Source organism: Heliangelus exortis, chromosome 4 (assembly GCF_036169615.1).
Source record: "Heliangelus exortis chromosome 4, bHelExo1.hap1, whole genome shotgun sequence".
Classification (NCBI taxonomy): Eukaryota; Metazoa; Chordata; class Aves; order Apodiformes; family Trochilidae; genus Heliangelus; species Heliangelus exortis.
The window spans coordinates 9,837,294-9,854,531 of NC_092425.1; the positions used below are offsets into that span (position 1 = coordinate 9,837,294).

The following is a 17,238-nucleotide window of genomic DNA, read 5'->3' on the forward strand; positions in this document are numbered from 1 at the left end:
AAACAGCAAAGACAGATGCTGCAGTTTATTTTTGGGTACTGAGCACCCCAGACACCAGATGGTATTTAGCAGGCAATGAACTTCACAGGAGTTAAGTAGCAGAGCTATTGTTTCTGAATGCCACGTGCCCTACTTACCATTGTGAAAGGTGTTTCAATGGCAGAATAAAAAGTAATAATTAGTTTCAACAGAGACAGTAAAATAATCTATGGTATTAAGTCTATAAATAAGCACTTTCCCAAGGGGAGAAGCTGCTGCAAACAGTTGTTGCCTTGATTTACAGCTGCTAGTTGTCACCTGTTGGCATAGTAGGTAATGAGAGGGTTCAAGAGCAGAATGGTGAAGTGATTGGAAATGCTGAGGAATCACCGCAAAAATAAAGATTGAAAAGATTAATTCTCATCCCTTCTGGAAAAGTGGACAAGGAGAAAAAAAATTTGTAAAGCTCTTAATAGTAAAAGGACAGACAGAGCTTTGTTCTTGCCCACTGAGTAGTGCAAAGCCAGCAGCTCACTCAGGCTTCAAAGACAGCATTTTGGGAGTAGAAAAAATACTTTAAACCAAAACAACTGAAGATTTGAAACAAAAATCAGTTGTCTGCCTCTGTTGGCACAGGGATATTCAAGCTCTGAGCTCTGTGGCATGATGCTTGGACACTGCCACCTGTACCTGCAGTGCTTTTATAAAAGATAGAAGCCTTAGGTGTGACACCAAGAGGGGAGTTGGCCATTGATCTCAGTGCTCTGCTCCTCTTCTTTCAGCCATACAGCTTCACCCAAATCTACACTTGACCTAAGGATGTACTCATGAAAGGACAAAAAATATATGCAAAGAAGCAAGTTAGATATGATGTCCTTGTAATTAAGGAAATTTCTGTCATCCTGCAGGTTTCTACTCAGTTAAGCCAAGCATGTGGCGTGGTGTTAGTTATTAACTAAGGAGCAGGTAGTTTTGTAGGAGAGGTATTGAGGAGGTACTTTGCTCCAATTAAGCAGAAGCCTGAAATAATTTCTGTGAGGTACATGCATAGATCAAATTCCACAGCAAAGTGGCTTCATTAGACAGTCACGTTAACAGGGATGAGTTCAAGTTGGTTGAATTAACAGGTAGGACATATTTAAGATTTGAACCTGAGTGCAACTTAGTGTTTAGATTTTATCCTTAGAGCAGCTGATGATGACGGGGGGATTCCCTCTGTTTAGTTGGGCTCTGTGATTGTCCTGCTACACAGCAAGGGTTTTACAGTAACAAAAGTAGTTTTACAGTGGAGTATTGGACACACATCTCACCTTAAGTGATCTGAAAGAGAATACTTACTAAGAAGGTTTGAAAATACAGCTCCCTCTGTTTCAGTTTGCAGAGCACAACAAAGCCTTGGAATGGCCCTAAGGCAACAGCAACTAATGAAGCCAGGTTATGTTTATCCAGGAAGGAGTTTATTTATTCTCAGGAAAGGCCGTTGGGAAGCACATGTAGAGGCATGTATTGTATGTGTGTTTTGGTTTGTTCTTTTTCTCACCTGGTGAAAGGCAGGTAAATTAAAAAAAAAAAAAAAAAAAAAAAAAGGATGGGGGGGTAGTTAGTTGTGGTAGAATGTAAAAGGGAAACTGCAGATCTTTCAGTCCTTACCTGGACTTTGTGGGGAAAGAGAGAGCTAACTGGGGAAAAAAACGTTTACCAAGTGCTTTCCCAGCCTTTGTCTGGTTTAGGCACAGGGATTGTCCCTTGAGTAGTGCTTAAGGACATTCTGACAGTTACTGGCTTGGTGGTTTCATGAACCCTTGGGAGCTTCTTGAACCTGCAGCCTGTTGTGGCAGGGAGTTCTGCAGCCTGTGTCAGGTGCTGGGCCACTTCCTTTGGTTTTCTTCAAGTGTACCTTGCAGTTCCTGCATTATTGAGGCTTCCTCGTTCTTGCATTGGAGCAGGCAGAGAAATAATCAGCCAGTTCTGGGTACAATACAGGAGCCAAACGATTGTGAGGAAGAATGCCTTGAAGGCTTGCCAAATTCTCTAAATTTAGCAGAGGGGCAGACTCATCAATTGCATAAGACTGGAAATCCATGGGACTGAATCTTGTAAGTCCCTCTCCAGGGGTTGGCTTTTCACATGGCTCGTTTTAATGTGTTGTGACCCAAATACTGAACTCCAGAGCCAGCAGGATGCTGACCAATTCTGGTAGCTCCTTGCAGACTTAGGTGAACCCTGCCTGTTAACTGTATCATAGCAATGGCTTTGAGAACACTGTTAAGCTCTTTTATTATTTTTTTTTCCCCTTTTCATGGGATCTGCAGCATCTTTGATCATCTGAAGGAAAGAAGGCTCAGCATGTGATGAGAAGTGTAATAGCTTTGGAAATGCTGTTTGGGGAAGGTGGGCTCAGGGCTGATGGGGATTATTGCTGCTTGCACTGGCTGCAGCTGGTGGTGCCTGGCATTTTGGGGAGGTGCTCTGTGTGCAGAGATGCTGTGCAGTTACTGGCTGCCAACAGACAGGTCAGGGCTGGCTGCTGCTTTCTCTCTAGCTGGTGCCTTGCTTGGTAGAATGAGAAAGTGCTCATGGCACATACAGCTGAAGGGATGGAATTAAAAATAACCAAAAGGTGGATTCTGGGCTTGGTTACTCAGTGACAGACCTGTTTCTATTCTGGGATGAGGATAATTCGCACTGAGCTCATTACACCATGACTCTGCCTTAAAATGCCTTGACAGTCAATTTCATTGCAGCTCATAAGGTCCTAAAATGTTAATGAAGCAAATCAATTTTTCATGTCTTTGTATTGCAGTAATCTGAAAGTGCTGGGTTGCAACCTGCCAATGTAGGGAGCTTTTTAGATATTAGAAGGGCAACAAAATATTCAGCAATTTGGAGGATGCTTTGTGTTCTGTCTCAGCTTTTCCCCAGTGTCCCTGCTCATTTTCCTGAGCCTAATGCTCTGCTGTTTACTTGTCCCCTTTGGTCACTTCCTTTCTCTAGTGTCTGCTGTGGCCACTCATGGGTGGAGATGGCTTGCTCCCCCCATTCATCATTGCACAGAGAAGGATGGAGTGCCCAACAGAACAGGTAGTGATGAAGCTGGACAAGGGAGGTTACCCGTGCTGAAATACTATTTGAAATAAATTAAGTCTGACAGGACAGAATGGAGAATGGCATCATGTTCACTTCTTCCCCCTATTGTTTTTTTTTGGGGGGGCAGCGGTGTCAAAAGTCACAGACTTGTCTCCTTCTCTTACTGAGATGTCAGTAGATGCTCTCTGTGCTCAGTATTTCATGAGTTGTGGTAGATGAGTTACCTGCACTGTCTAAAAAGTAAGTTAGATGTCAACCATCTTTGATTTCTCTGAAATGTTTATTTCATAGTTGTCAGAAGAAGACAGAAGGGTTCAAACCTTCATGACTGCTCCTGGAGTGATTTTGATGGAGCTGTTTTGATAATTTCCTACTACTGTCTCCTTTCTGGCTTGTGACTGTAGAGATAAGAAGTACCAAATTGTGTGGCTTGGAGAATGTGTGGGGTTTTTGTTTTGCTTGCTATAATCCTAGCTGTAATTAATTTCTGTGTGCCTGACAAAAAGATAATTAGCTAATGTTTTGGGACAAACATATAGAGTTTTCCAAACTTTGTAGTTGGAAACCTTGTACTGCTACCCTGGTGAGAGATGATCTCACATAACTCGTGGTGGGGAAATTAGTGGCTGAGATGTAAACTGGCAATTTGAACAAATTACCTTCCTGTAGCTGCTGAGTCGAGCATCCAAAATGCTTCCTCTGATGTTCTCCACCCAGAGGTAAGATAGGTCCAGTGCCAAAGGTTTCACCAGAGCTTTTGCAGCTGCTGAGGTGTGTCAATTTCCTCTTCTGCTGTGACAACGAAGGGTTAAGAGCTAGCTGAGCCTGTCTTGACCTGGGGAAAGAGGAGGGTGTTTAACCTCCCCTTAAGCTTCCTAGTGAGTTGCTGTTTGTGTGACCTCTCCCCTTCCCTGAGTGGCTAAAATTAGAGGTATGCCAGGTACAGCATCTGTCTCCCTGAGTCTCCTGGACAGGCCTTGCAGGGCACTTTACCCTTTTTAAGGCCCCTGACTTCTGTCAGGGTGATAAGCTCCCTGGTAGCTTCTTGGGTAGGAGGTGAAGTGCAGGATGATCTTGGTGCCAGGAGCAGAATTGCTTGAGCTGAGCAGAGGAGCACAGCTTCTGCAGCAGATCTGGGGTTCCTGGCCTGGGGAGCTGTGGTTCTAGGTCCTGAAGCTTGACCTGGACCTGTCACCTCCAAATTGAGAAGCACTTCTGCCTCTTTACAGAGATCCACCGCAGAGGTATTTTCATGTTTCTGCCATCTGGCATGAATTAAGAGCCTCGAGAAAACATTTTCCACTGCAGCCAGCTGGGGAATAGTCAGGGACAGCCATATACATGTCCACAGCCAGAGCTGTGAGGCCTGGAGGTGAGGTGCTGGCTCAGGAGGCAGCTGGTTCTGTGATTGCAATAGCTGGAAAGCTCGCTGGTCTTGGGTAGCCAGCAGCTCCAAGGCTGAGCCTACCCTGCTGGCAGTTGTGATGCTCTGGAGTGGAGCTGGGCACCCACAGGAGACTGCTCCATGGTTGAGGAAGGTGAGATTGCTGACATTTTCAGTTTTGATCCCTTCAAAAGAGAAATGGCAAATTGCCATCAGTTCCTTTGCATATTTTGGAAAGCTCTAACTCCTCTTTACTCTCAGTGTACATTTTTTTTCTCTGTGCTCTCAACTCTGGTCTTGGAGACTCATCTCTCCAGGTTGGTCCTTTGCCCTGCAACTGGCTGCCTTTCCCACTCCACATTTCCAGAGTTTGTTGGTTTTGTTTGTTCGTTTTAGCTTTAACTGGGAGTGCAGTGTGAGGCTCATGAAGCTTTCTGTTTAAAATGTGGATTTCACCCTGTTCTGCTCTCTTTTGTAATGTCTCTGCTTTCAGATTCTTTATTTTTGCTGTGTTTGCAGTCAGGAGAGCAGCCTCCAGTGAGAGGAAAATTAAGTCCTAACTTGGAGATCTCTATCCATCCCTCTGCTGCAAGCAGAGCAGGTAGAGAAGGTCGCTCAGGACTGCAGAAATAAATCAAGGAAAATGCAGAGTTCTGACTTCCTGAGAATATTTCTGTGCGTGACACACAGGCATTGCTGTGAGGACAATGTTAAAAATTCATACCAGTGCAGAGCAGTATTTTTGTGCACAGTGCTTGAGAATAAGCTTGTGTGTCATGCACAGCAGCATTTGCAGGAAGCAACTAATTCATCTCCTCCAAGCAGAGAGTGGTGAAAACAAGATGTAAGTGGCATGGAGTAGAAGCAGGTTTGGTGTGAGACACCATCTTCTTTCCTCTCCTTCTGCCAAGACACCTGGCAGATTTCTTATCTACTGTAGAGCCAGCTGCACAGTTCCAGTATGTGAGGGTTTTGCCTGTGGTTACAACAGAGGGGGAAATCTGTACCTGTGGTTACCCCACTCATCCTGCCTCTGTGACAGGTTTGATCTAATTCAGCAACTGCTCCAGCTGTTCAACCTCAAAACAACCAACAGGCAGGCAGAGGAGCTGTAGCTTCTCCAACACTGATGATCTCTTTGCAGTTGTATAGATGAAAGGGGGTAGGACTGCATGCAAAGCAGAGGGGTGTCACTGGATCTGGGGCTCTATTCTGAGCCCTGCTTTCTGACTGCTGTTGCAGGCTGAGCATGGGACACATGCTCTTGGTACACAGGCAGTGTTGGAGTGTTTAATTCTCTACTTTTCTCAAGTCATGACTGCTGGGTGCCGTGCTGAGACATGTCGTGAGCAAGGATTAGTCACCAGAGGCTTGGCAGAGAGGCAGGTGAGGCTGAGAGGTAAAGTCTGTCTCCTGCCAATCCCACTCACAATGGTTGGTGTCTGAAGGGCCTTCAGCAAGGAGGGAGACTGAGGAGGGATTTGGGGTAGGAGAGGAAACAAGCAGCTGGGCTGAAAAAAACAGTGGGAATGTGGTTGGGGCAGCTGTGGGACGTGGGGTGGAGCTGAGTTGGGACAGTGCTGAGGCAGGGCAGAATGTAGGAAAAGCTTGGGTTTGGGTGTCCCATGCCTCTGTCTGGAGGCATCAGTGATGTATCTTCAAGGTCCCACACAGGCTGAAGAGAAGCACTGCAGAGCCAGGGTCCTGCTCATCCACTGCTTACTGGCTGTCCCAGTCAAGCCCAGTTCCTGAGAGCAGGAATGACAGGATGAAAGTGAGAAACAGCATCAGGCTGGTGCTGTACAAATATCTACTCCAGGGAGCTCTGAGGAAAAGGACATGGCATGACAGGCCCGAGCAGAGTCTCTCACCCCTGTGCAGGTCATTGACACGTTCTGGGCCCCTCAGTTCAAACAGGGAACTGTTTTAAAGAATCCAGCACAGAGCCACCAAGATGATGAAGGAAGTGGAACATCTTCCTTGTGAGGAAAGGCTGAGGGAGCTGGGGCTCTTCAGCTTGGATGAGAATGAGGGGTGACCTCATTAATATTTATAAATATATAAAGGGAGAGAGCCAGGAGGATGGTGCCAGGCTCTTCTCAGTTATGACCAATGATAGGGCAACGGGTGCAAGCTGGAGCATAGGAGGTTCCACATAAATATAAGGAAGAACTTTTTCACTGTGAGGGGACAGAGCACTGGAACAGGCTCTGGAGACATTCAGAGCCCACTTGGACACATTCTTGTGTGACCTCCTGTAGGTGACCCTGCTGAGTGATCTTTTGAGGTCAGTTGGACTCAGTGATCTTTTGAGGTCCCTTCCAACCCCTAACTTTATGTGATTCTGTGAACAAGGAACCTCATGCCACTCTAGCACAGCCGTGGCAGTGGGAACTGTTTGAAGGCAAATGGTCTGGGTGGGATTCTTCTCTGTGTGTAATAAACCCCTTCTCCCTGTTGGGCAGCTGAGTAGGCTTACAGCTGGCCTTGTCTGGCTGCCAGCATGGAGAAACCAAACCCTCTTGCAAGTACTTGCTTTTCTTGCTGTCAGCCTCCCTCCTAACTCTCTGATTTGTCATGGATATCTGGCATTTCATGGGTATTTCCTAAAGGCCAGTGAAGTGTGCTCTGCAGCACGCATGGCTCTGATTGCTGGCAAGGGATCCAGTGGAGGCATCCCTCCCCAGATCCCAGTAAATCAAGGCCAAAAGGAATAATGTGCCTAAGTCTGTACTTGACCAAGACATGTAGACCAATGTTTTTCTGACATATATGGCAGTAGAAATGTCTTCCTCATGCATTGAGGTGTGATAGATGGTCGAGCTCTGGCATACACAGCTATCTTCAGGGGCTGCAGGCACTGGCCTGGCCTGGGAACCCAGAGCACGCAGATCAAAGTTGACTGTGCCTGCTTCTGTTCTGGGGTAAGATAGTGGCAATGGAGAACATCCTGCTGCTGTAGAAATACCTGCTTCAGGTGAGCTGGCTAATGCTGAGAGGAAGTTTGTTCTTACCTTTGCCTGGGACTGCTCAGGTGTAGTAAGTTTCTTTTACGTGGTGCAGGCAGCATGACTTGCTCAGCCCATCTGCTTGGGGGAGTTTACAAACCAGCTTATGCTGCAGCTAAAACTGACCGTGGCAGGGTCTCAGTTTGTGTCTCGGCCTTAGCTTGCTCTGCAGCACATTTTACCCAGTTGTGGAGAGCTGTTGTGTGCCAAAATGCCATTAAGGTGGCCACAGAAGAGATGCCACTCCTTTGCATCATTCCTGCCATTGTAAATGGAGAGGCATGTAAGAAGCATCTTTTAAAGCATCTGTTGTCTGTTTGCAGGTGCTTTTAACCAGACTTGGGTAAAAGCCTCTCTGCTGTCACCTGATCTGGGACTTGGATGCATGTGAAAATCAGGCCTTGGTCAGCAAGCATTAAAGTGTCTTTGCAAGCAGGGCTTATGCTCCTAAATCAGCTGAATAATTTTAGTGCTGCGGATTTGTCTGATGGAAGATGGAATTGTTCTGCAAAAACTCAACTGCACTGGTGTTTAGCATTAAGGCTAAGTAGTTGGAGCCTTGGTTAAAACCTTCGTGGCTTCTGTGGAAGTTAACATTAAAACCAAGGCCACGTCAAGACTCGGATAAGCTTTGTGGTTTGTGTGTGTGCTATTTAGGGCAACCTTCCGGAGGGGGCAGCCGAAACTGAGGTTTCCAGTAAAATTTGTGACATGCTCATGAAGGAATGTGCAATCAAAATACAGACTGGGTAGTCTGTATGTAGGGGCAGAACAAGTGCTGCAGACATGGGCTGCTCCAGCTACATCCCATACCACCACAAGCCAAGCATTTAGCTTTTCCTTTTGTATCAGTTCAGTGCTTTGTTTTATCTCCTCTTTCCCACCCAGCCACAGCCCTGAAGACTTTTATTTCTAATCTCCTGCAGTTTGAAAAATTTCTGAGTAGAAACATGAGGTTTCTGAAAACTCCCAGAGATTCTGGGCCTGGAGAGTTGTGTCCAAGCAGTGTTTTATTAAGCAGTGATTTGAAGTGAAGAATTTAGATGGTTATCCCTGGTTTAGTACTGGGATGAGTTTGTTCCTCAAAGATGAACAGTAGCAAAAACAAAGGGACAAGAATGCTATGTTTGGGGCACAGTGGAGAATCCCTTAACTAGGAGGGGAAGGAACGGGAAGGATGCACAGATGACCTTCTGCCCACTTGGTGCATGATGGAATAACTGTGAGCAAAGTCTCTTCTGGGGAAGAACGTGTATGTCAGCAGGAAACGGGAGTGGGGCTGGAGAAGATTTGGATCGGGCTGGGGACAGAATAAAGTGAGTTTTATCCCCAAAGCAACCTAGAAGGAAAGGTAAAGCCTTAAAGAAGAGTGGACTGAAGAGCTGTGTGAGGATGTTTACCTGAGAATTCTCCTCTGCTTGAGAAATCTCTGTCTAAAAGATTCCTGAACTGGGAATGGGAGTGAATGCTCAAGCAGACAGACCAATCTTATCACCCCTCTGATTTAAGGTCTAATGAATTTATTATACCTGTCTTTAAAGCACAGAATATTGCACTGATTTTTATGACTCACCTTTCAGAGCCAGTGTTTTCAGTACTGTTAGCAATACTGCAGTTTGGAAGTCAGCCTGAGGTTGGAAACCTGGGAATCACTGGGATGTGGAGCCCTGTGGTGTATGTGCTTGAGGGGATGCAGTGCTTTCAGTGTGTGGCAGCTCACGTAATTGAGGACACTGCCTTGCAGATCTAATTTTGAATTGCAAATACCATCACGATTCTTCTGTTTTGGGAGACATGTCTGAGTAGCTTAAAAGCTGCTCTGCCACTTCAGGTTTGAGTGTGGGTGTGAGAGGAGAGTAGATATTCAAACCAAAGAGGAATTCACATTGCAGACCATGGGGGCAAACAGGAATTACTGGCCCCAGAGGTGGGGTGTCTCTCAAGAGGAATAGTGTGTGTTTGTGTTCCCTGCCAAGACCTTCCCTCTGCTTTTATGATACCAAGTGCTGTCTTCTTGCTTTGGAAAAAAACAAGTTTTAGATGTTTTTCATTGAAGTGAGAAGAGAAACAGTGTGAGGAGGAGAGCAGTATTTGGGGGGCTTCAGGCATGATGGGGCTGACTGCCTGTTGGGCTATTGTTGCCCAGGCTGGGCAGAACCTCTTTGAAGCATGATTTCTTTTCTGATTTTCCCAGGAGACCTGGCAATCACAGCTAGACACAGGGAGACGTTTTTTCTGATGCTCTTTGTTTAACAGCAGAGGAATTTATTGCAAGAGTGTTTCAAAATAGGAGAGTCCAAGGACCATCTGTCTATAGAGCATTTCAGTGGAAGTGTGGACAGCTCAGGGTAGCAGATTGATGGATGGGTACAGAGTTTTGTGTGGACCTGTGACTGCAGCCTCTGTAAAGGAAGCCACTGATCTGTCTGGCCCAAGCCAGCTGTGGCCTGGTGTCTTAGGGCTATGAAGCACTGGTGTGGGCACATTTAGCAGAATTAGTGATGCTTTGTTGGGTGTGGATGCTGCCAGACTGGTATCAAGAGATGCTTCTAGCACTGTTAGGTGTCTAAGCTAGTGGCTAGACCCTGCTGAGGAGGTGGCATGTTGATGGCTGGGGATTCTGCCCTACTGGGACCAGTCATGTGCAGAGTGGAGCCAGGAGGAAACTTTAATTGCTCTGAGAGAGCTGTTGGGGAAGCGTTCCTGAGAGCTGAGCACATCTCAGCACCTGTCTTCCCCTTTCACTGTGCTGAGCTGCATCTTGCCCTGGACTGTGTGCTGCAAGCGTGGGGAGCTGCCAACTTGGTACTTGAACCATGGAGCTGACACAACTCATTTAGCAGAGGGATACCATGTGGTGGAGACCCCCTTGCCCTGCTGACTTGAAGAGCTGGTGTTGCCCTCATTAGGGAAGAGCTGACAGCTGGGAGCCAGGCTCTGCATGCTCAGCAGAGGATAGTGTGGCAGAGAACCCTGACAGGACACAGAAGCAGTCCCATGGCAGCTGTGGCAAACGTGCCTTGGGAGAGGGGCTTTAAGGAATCCTCTCCAGTATGTTTTACCTGTTTCTAAATATTGCTTTGGCAGCTAAAAGAGGCACTCTGCAGTTGGCCAGCCCTTGCAGAACAGCAGGCTCCCTCCAGCTATTAGGTACCTCCAGCCCAGAAATCACAGTACCAGAGGAAGGGCTGGACAGCTGCAATGGTCAGGGTTGCTCAGGGACAGAGGACAGGGAGGTAACGTACAGGTTTAGAGAAGGTCAAGCACACTTGTCTGTGGTTGGTTTGAGGCCCTCCCTAGAATTTCTTAGAGGAGAAATACTCAAGTAATACAAAAATCATGTCTGTGGCACTGCTTTCAAAGCATCTTTTTTATGGTTCATGCCAAAGAAGGTGGTCTTGACAAGGATTTTGGGTCATTCTTCTGCTAGAACTGAAAGACAGCTGCTTTTTGGGTATCTTTGCGGACATGGATGGCTATAGTATGCAGATGTGAATAATAAGGCTTGTATCTATAGCTTTGGCTGTCTGCCAATTATCCTGCTGATGTTACCAGATCAGCTTGTTCCCTTTCATGGTGATTGAAGGTAAATTTCTGGATCTCAGCTGCCCCCAAAGCCTGATTAAAACACCTGCTCCTAAAGCCTCCACCTCATTAGGCTCCATTTAGATGTTATGAATCCCCAAGTAGCTCTCAAGTCTGTGTGCAGTGATTCAAAGCAGAGACAGGAAAGATGGCAGATGTTAAATTTGTGAGGAGCAGCATGTCCCCAAGCTGCAGTCACCAGGACATTCACCATGGTTACACGGACAAGACTCGGCTGGCTTGCAGGACCAGTAAGCCTAATTCCAGTGCTCACTCACATTGGTCACGGGTGTTTGCTTGGGGAAGGAAAGGACATGCTAGAAACAAAAACTGCAAAAACTGCCTTGCCAATGTTTAAATGCTTTCATTCTCTTCCCTTGTTTACAGGAGAACTGCTGAGTCAGCCGAGACCAGAGGGACTGGCGGAGATCATCTGTCCCAAGAACGGCAGCGAGCGAGTTAATGTTGCCTTGGTTTACCCCCCCACTCCTACTGTGATCAGCCCTTGTTCCAAGTGAGACCTGAAAGCAGACCCCCAGCCCCCTGTCAGTAGACACCAGAAAGCCTATGTGAAACACACCCTCACTAAGCATTTTTTTCTGGAAGGCAGCAGCCCCACCACCTGGAGACACTTCTAATTATTTGTGGGTGTAGACAGCCTACTCCAATGATAGAGTAAAATGAGTTAAAGTGTTTACTGAGCTGCATAGTGGGAGATGCAGGACACATAGTAGGCAGGACAGAACTGGAGAAAATACAATCATGGCTAGTTTCAAGTGGGATGGGACTTCAGGAGGTCTCTGTCCCAGCCCTGCTTCTAGCAGGGCCACCACCTTCACACCTGGGTCAGGTTGCTTGGGACCTTGTATAGGCAATGGCTGATGGCTAAGAATGGAGGTACCACCACCTCTCTGGACTTTAGAGTTGCACTGTTCTTCTGGGGTAGAACTTTTTTTCTTCTGTCCCCTCTGAGTCTCCCTTATTACATCTTGACTGTCATTGCTGTGAAGAGGTTCTGCTGGCTTGTGTTCAATGTGTTCTCCACCAGATTCCAAGCCTGCTGGACTCCAGGCAGTGGTGGTACATGGAGCTGCCTTGTTCTGGGTGCAGGGCTCTGCACTTGTCTGTGTTGAATTTCACAGAACTGTCATTGTCCCAGTTGTCCAGCTCAGTGAGGTCCATGTAGACAGAAGCCCTGCCCTTCTGTGTATCAACAGCTTACACAGAGCAGGAATGTGCTTAGAAAATAGATCTTTGTTGTGGTGGGAACAAATATGGAACAGCACTCATGAAAATGGGCAGTGCTGTGGCCTTTTGATGCATAACTTTTCTTGTAGAACAGAATGAAGCCGTGGCCTGCTTTCCTTGGAAGGGAATTTGTCAGGGAGCTTAGAGGAGCAAGTTGAGTGTCTTGCTGGTGCATGGTGCATATGAATGCCTGTTAATTTCACTTCAGGCTCTGAAACTGGATGCTGTTCTCTCTGTTCAGTACCCTGCCATCCCAAAATATGTCCACCCTGCTGGCAAATAGCTTTGGTGATGGTCGACTGTTGAGCTGTGTGTGAAGTTGAAATGCCCACCTGGGGCAAGAAAAAAAAGTAGGTGCCCTGGTACAGAGCCACAGGTCATGACTGTTTATTTTGTCCTTCTGTGTGTGTACTTGGCACAAGATACTTCTAACCTGATGTTGCAATTTTGGTTGTATTGTGCTGTCAGACTAAGCCTGTGCACTTGTCCCGTCCTGTCCTCCAGCCTGCCTTCCACAGCATCTGTGTCCCAGTTTCAGTCACTCTGCTGGCAAGAAACTTCTGTTTTTAAGAAGGCCTGTGTTACTTTTAAAGACCTCACCCTCCTTATTTAGAAGCCTAGGGGAAAATTGCATCTCAGGTTACTCATCACAAGCATTAAGAAGCCTGCTGCTCCTGCTACATTACTTTTTCTTTTATTTTTTCCAGATAAATCATCAGTGCTGGTGCCAAAGGTTTTCCACCGGGCAGAACATGGCTGATGCTCTGCAGTGCTCCCATCTCTCCAGTTGTGGAGTTGCATGCTAACAGGGATCGATGGGACTTTGGACTCTGAAAAGCTGTGGGGCAGGGGCAGCTCCCAGGGGGGGCCTGGTGGCTGGAGTGGAGGCAGTCACCTGAAGGTCGAGGACAACAAGGCATGAAGCAAAATGATTGCTGCTGATGGCAGAGCCACTGGCCAGAGGGGAAGCACTGGGGAATAGGATTCTGTGGACCCATTGATCACGTGTTGAAAACCCATTTGGATCTCATGATGAATGTAAAAATGTTCTTGGTATCATTTAACTCAGACCTGCTTGGAGGAAAGTTTCTTGATGTGAGCTGTAGCGGGATTCCCTGGACTTGTTCCTGGACAAGTGAGTTTTGTGGCAGTTGGCCAAGGTTTTGTTGGGGATGGGGTTGATTTTGTGAAGCCTCTCAAACTGCTTGGCTGCAGAACAGTTGGCTGTGTCCCACACATTAGGCTTGAGTGGTGGCTGGCAGAGCTGGGAAATGTTTCCTGCATTGTGCATAAGCAGTGCCATGAAGCAGTAAGGGTGAACTGTAATCACATGGGGGCTGAAGAAGGGCAGTTGGTGTGCCCCAACACCTGCCATGTCTTCCTTATCACTAGCCCTCAAGAGCTCATATTTTTGCTACATCTGGATGCTCTTGGAGTTGTCATTGTGGTACTTTCCATGCATCATGGCCTCTAGAGCACCAGAGACCTAGATCTGGGTCCTCCTCCTAGCAAAGCTACACAGGCATTTTTCTGTGGAAATCTAGTGAAGCAGCATGGGGCTGTGTTCTACAAACTGTCCCTGATGCCCTCATGCTGTCCCTGGCAGCTGTACTTCATGGGCAGCCCTTTTTCCCTGGGCCAGACGTGGGAAGGGGCAGGCTGACCCCACAACTGGTTTCTCTCCTGACCAGGTGGTTTTCAGGACTTCTAAGATATTGTTGTCAGCTTGTGCCTTAGAGCTGAGCCCTGATAACTGGAATCTGGAGGTCCTGCTCCATGCAGATATTCAATACAGTGTAAATCAAATAGGAGGCAGGCATTTTCAGAGCCAGGATGCCTTCCTCAGATGCTGGTGGAGGTCCTAGAGATGAGGGATTTAAAATTTTCTGTCACTGTACAGCTCTTAATCCTTGGGGCTGTGATGGCAGACATGGGGCAGAGGCCCTTTTCCACAGACCTGGGATGTGTGATACTGGTTGGCAGGCAGTCCCTGCCAGAACACAGGCTGGCTGGGCCTGCAACTAGTGCAAGACAGTAACACGAATCCTGCTGGGACCTGCTGCACAGTTCCTCTGTTTTCTGGTCCTTCAGATACCAGCTTGGTGGGCAGGGCTGCAAATTGCCCCTTTGGCAGGAACTTAACACTGGGAAATGCAGGGCAGAATACACTCTAGTAGGAGATTGCAGGGGCCAGGTGGAAGAAATCAAGCCATTGTGCCTCACTTCAGGGGGGAAAGCTGCCAAATAAAAGTTGGCAGCTCAGTCAGCTTTGTATCTCTTCTGGGTATCATTCCAGATGGAGAGAGAGCTTGGGCTCAGATTTCACATGTTGAGTTGCCACCTCCAGCAGTGTGCCTGTGAACCTTTCTTATGTCAGTGAGAAACATTAATTGATTGTGCTTCTTCATTGCTGTAAATAAATTGGGGGCTAGAAATGGGTGGCTGGAGGGAGTGGAAGAGAGGTGAGATCTTTGGTGTTGGGAATAGTGCAAGGAAACTGTTTTGTTCAGAACCTTGCTGCCTGGGAGACAGGAAAGGCCCTGGTGTAGTCAGAACTTAGGTTAGAGCATGCCCTGCTGTCACCTCCTGTGCTGGGCAGCCTTGTCTGCTCTTGGCTGCTACTCACCTCTCTCTTTCCATTCTCCATAGGAAGAAACTAGCAATTTGCTGCTGTGACATGTGGAGACCACGTTGTAAAGAAACCACAAAGTGGAATCCTTTCCCAGCCGGAGGCCTGTGACCCAGTGTGCCCATGTGGTCTGGGATGTATGAGGAGCAAGAGGACAGAGCAGATGTCCTACAGCCTGCTACTTGGGACCACACCCCTCCTGCCAGGGCATGGCAGCTTGGTGGGAGCACAGACCTGGCTTTGCAGGCCCTCCATCTGCTGCAGGCACTGAAGCTGTAACACTGGGAGTGTGGCAGTATGGAGATGAGTCGAGTTGGGTCTTTTTGATATGAAAAATGGTGATCACTCATCCGCCCACTGTTGAGTAACTGGTGTTAACTGTGTTTTCATCTGTATTTTTTTAATATGCAAAAGCCATTTAATTTTCTATGCAGTTCAAAAACGTCTCCCCTTTGCAACTGCCAGGTGGGAGATCTGTGCAGGAGAACCAAGCCAAGTGGCTAATAGTTCTTTTGATTTTGCTGTCACTCTCTTCTAAGGATGCATCCTGGAATCCTCTGCACACAGTGTCCCTTTACTGAGCTCCTGCCTGTTAGACCCCACTTAACATCCCTGAGCCCCAGGGATGAGGGCCCCATATTTTTGAAGTATCTTGTCATTTTCCACGAGTCAAGTCACAAGGAAAGAGGGCTTGAAAGCAGTGCCCAAAGAGCAGAGATGCCTGAGCATGTATTGTATTACTGTTCTTGTCCCTGCTTGGAGAGTTACTGAACTGTTAGAAATGACTAAGGCCTCTGTGGAGCCCCTGCAGCCATTACTGAAGGTGTATGAAAAGAGCAGAAAGGACTGGGGCATAAATTGTCTACCCATTGGAGCTGACAGTGAATTTAACCCCCTTGGAAAAGGAGGAGAAGTACCAGTAGGTATTGGATGTCTACTTTGTTCAAAAAGCACTTGTTGTGCTTACTGGTTTACAGACCCCTTGTTTGTTGACCAGTTCTGAATCTGGTACAGACAGATTTTGAAGCAGAACTGGCAAGATGCTTTGCACTGCAGCACCTGGAACATGTCCTTGAGTACCCTGTGTTATGCTCTGAGGCAAAACCTGGGATTCAAACCTGCATCCGTCCAAGTGAAACTCCCAGGATAGCACCTTTGCCTTCTGCTGGGACTGTGTAACGTGAGAAATTGCATGTCCCTGAGCAGTGCACAGGTCATAGAATCACAAATCTGTTGAAGTGGAGTCAGAGGAAGCCCAGAGGGTGATGCTGCACACCTAGTTCATCTTTAGGCATGCAGGGGTACTTGGAGGTCTTTGGCAGCTGCAGAGGGTCCCAGGTGATGGGACACCTTTGCTTTAACTGTGCTAAAGGCAGAACTGGCAGAGAAACAAGATTGTTTCCAGCTGCCACGAGGCCAGGATGTATCTGACTTGTCTCCTTTTGTGGTATAGCTGTTCTTTCTGCATTCTGCCACTGCTCTGAGCTTGGGGGATTCAGCTTTTAAGGTAAACAGACATAGAGACCAGATTGAGGTTTAACCTGCCTTAATGGTATTCCAAACCAGATGGAAGAGCCTGGAGGCAGTGGAAGCACAGGTCATCTCCCTTGTGACATCCCCACGTGCTACAGTTCCACGGTGGCTGTGAAAACTCAGTGGTGCATTTGGGTGCTGCTTTCCCAGGAACTCAAGATGCACTTGGCTGTGATGCAGCACCTGAGCTTACATGGGGAGCTTGTTCCCTTCCCCTTTGTAACTCTGAAGTGGTTAAAACTTGTCAGAGCAGTAGGTGCTCCTCACTGAGGAGACAGATACAGATGAGTTAAAGGGAACTACATATGGTATTTAGGAGCTCACTAAGTGAGGTGAAAACCCACTGGCTCACTCCAGATTCTGGAGCTCAGCTCCTCCTGCACCCTTTGAATGGGATCATGGCCTAGCATCCTCAGAATGGCAGTGCAGGGAGGGGGAGATGCTGCACTGCAGTAAGCACAAGAAGAGGCAAGCAAGTGGGCCTCTGTGTAGCACTCATCACGCGCTTCATGGCTCAGTTCATGGACTGTACTTGCAGGAATTGATGTAACTGGGCAGGACTCTGCACACACACACACACACACACACACACACACACACACACACACACACACCCCTGTGCATGCCCAGACGCACACACACCACACCCACACTTGCCCACACGTCCTCGCCAAAACAACTAAAAATAAAGGTGATCTCAATCTCAAGGAGAGGCCTGGCTCTTTGCTTTGTTTTTCCTCTTCCAGTGACTTACCTGTGAACCATTGCGTGCTCTGGCAAGGAGG

The 17,238-nt window shown here is 47.4% G+C and overlaps 1 protein-coding gene across 2 annotated transcripts in view; it reads left to right on the forward strand.

Moving 5' to 3' along the window:
- MFHAS1 (multifunctional ROCO family signaling regulator 1) overlaps positions 1-17,160 on the forward strand; it is a 34,782-nt gene extending 17,622 nt beyond the window's left edge. Inside the window, exons 2-4 of one of the 2 annotated variants that reach the window (XR_011725707.1) lie at positions 11,431-11,557; positions 12,999-13,426; positions 14,941-17,160. Coding sequence is in view for 1 of the 2 variants with exons in the window: in XM_071742903.1 (XP_071599004.1) it covers positions 11,431-11,557; positions 12,999-13,002 (131 nt within the window). In the remaining variant the exon portion in view is untranslated. Of the gene's footprint in view, positions 1-11,430; positions 11,558-12,998; positions 13,428-14,940 lie in introns of those variants that run through there. The other variant, XM_071742903.1, reaches the window with a different exon arrangement.
- Positions 17,161-17,238: the final 78 nt, after the last annotated feature.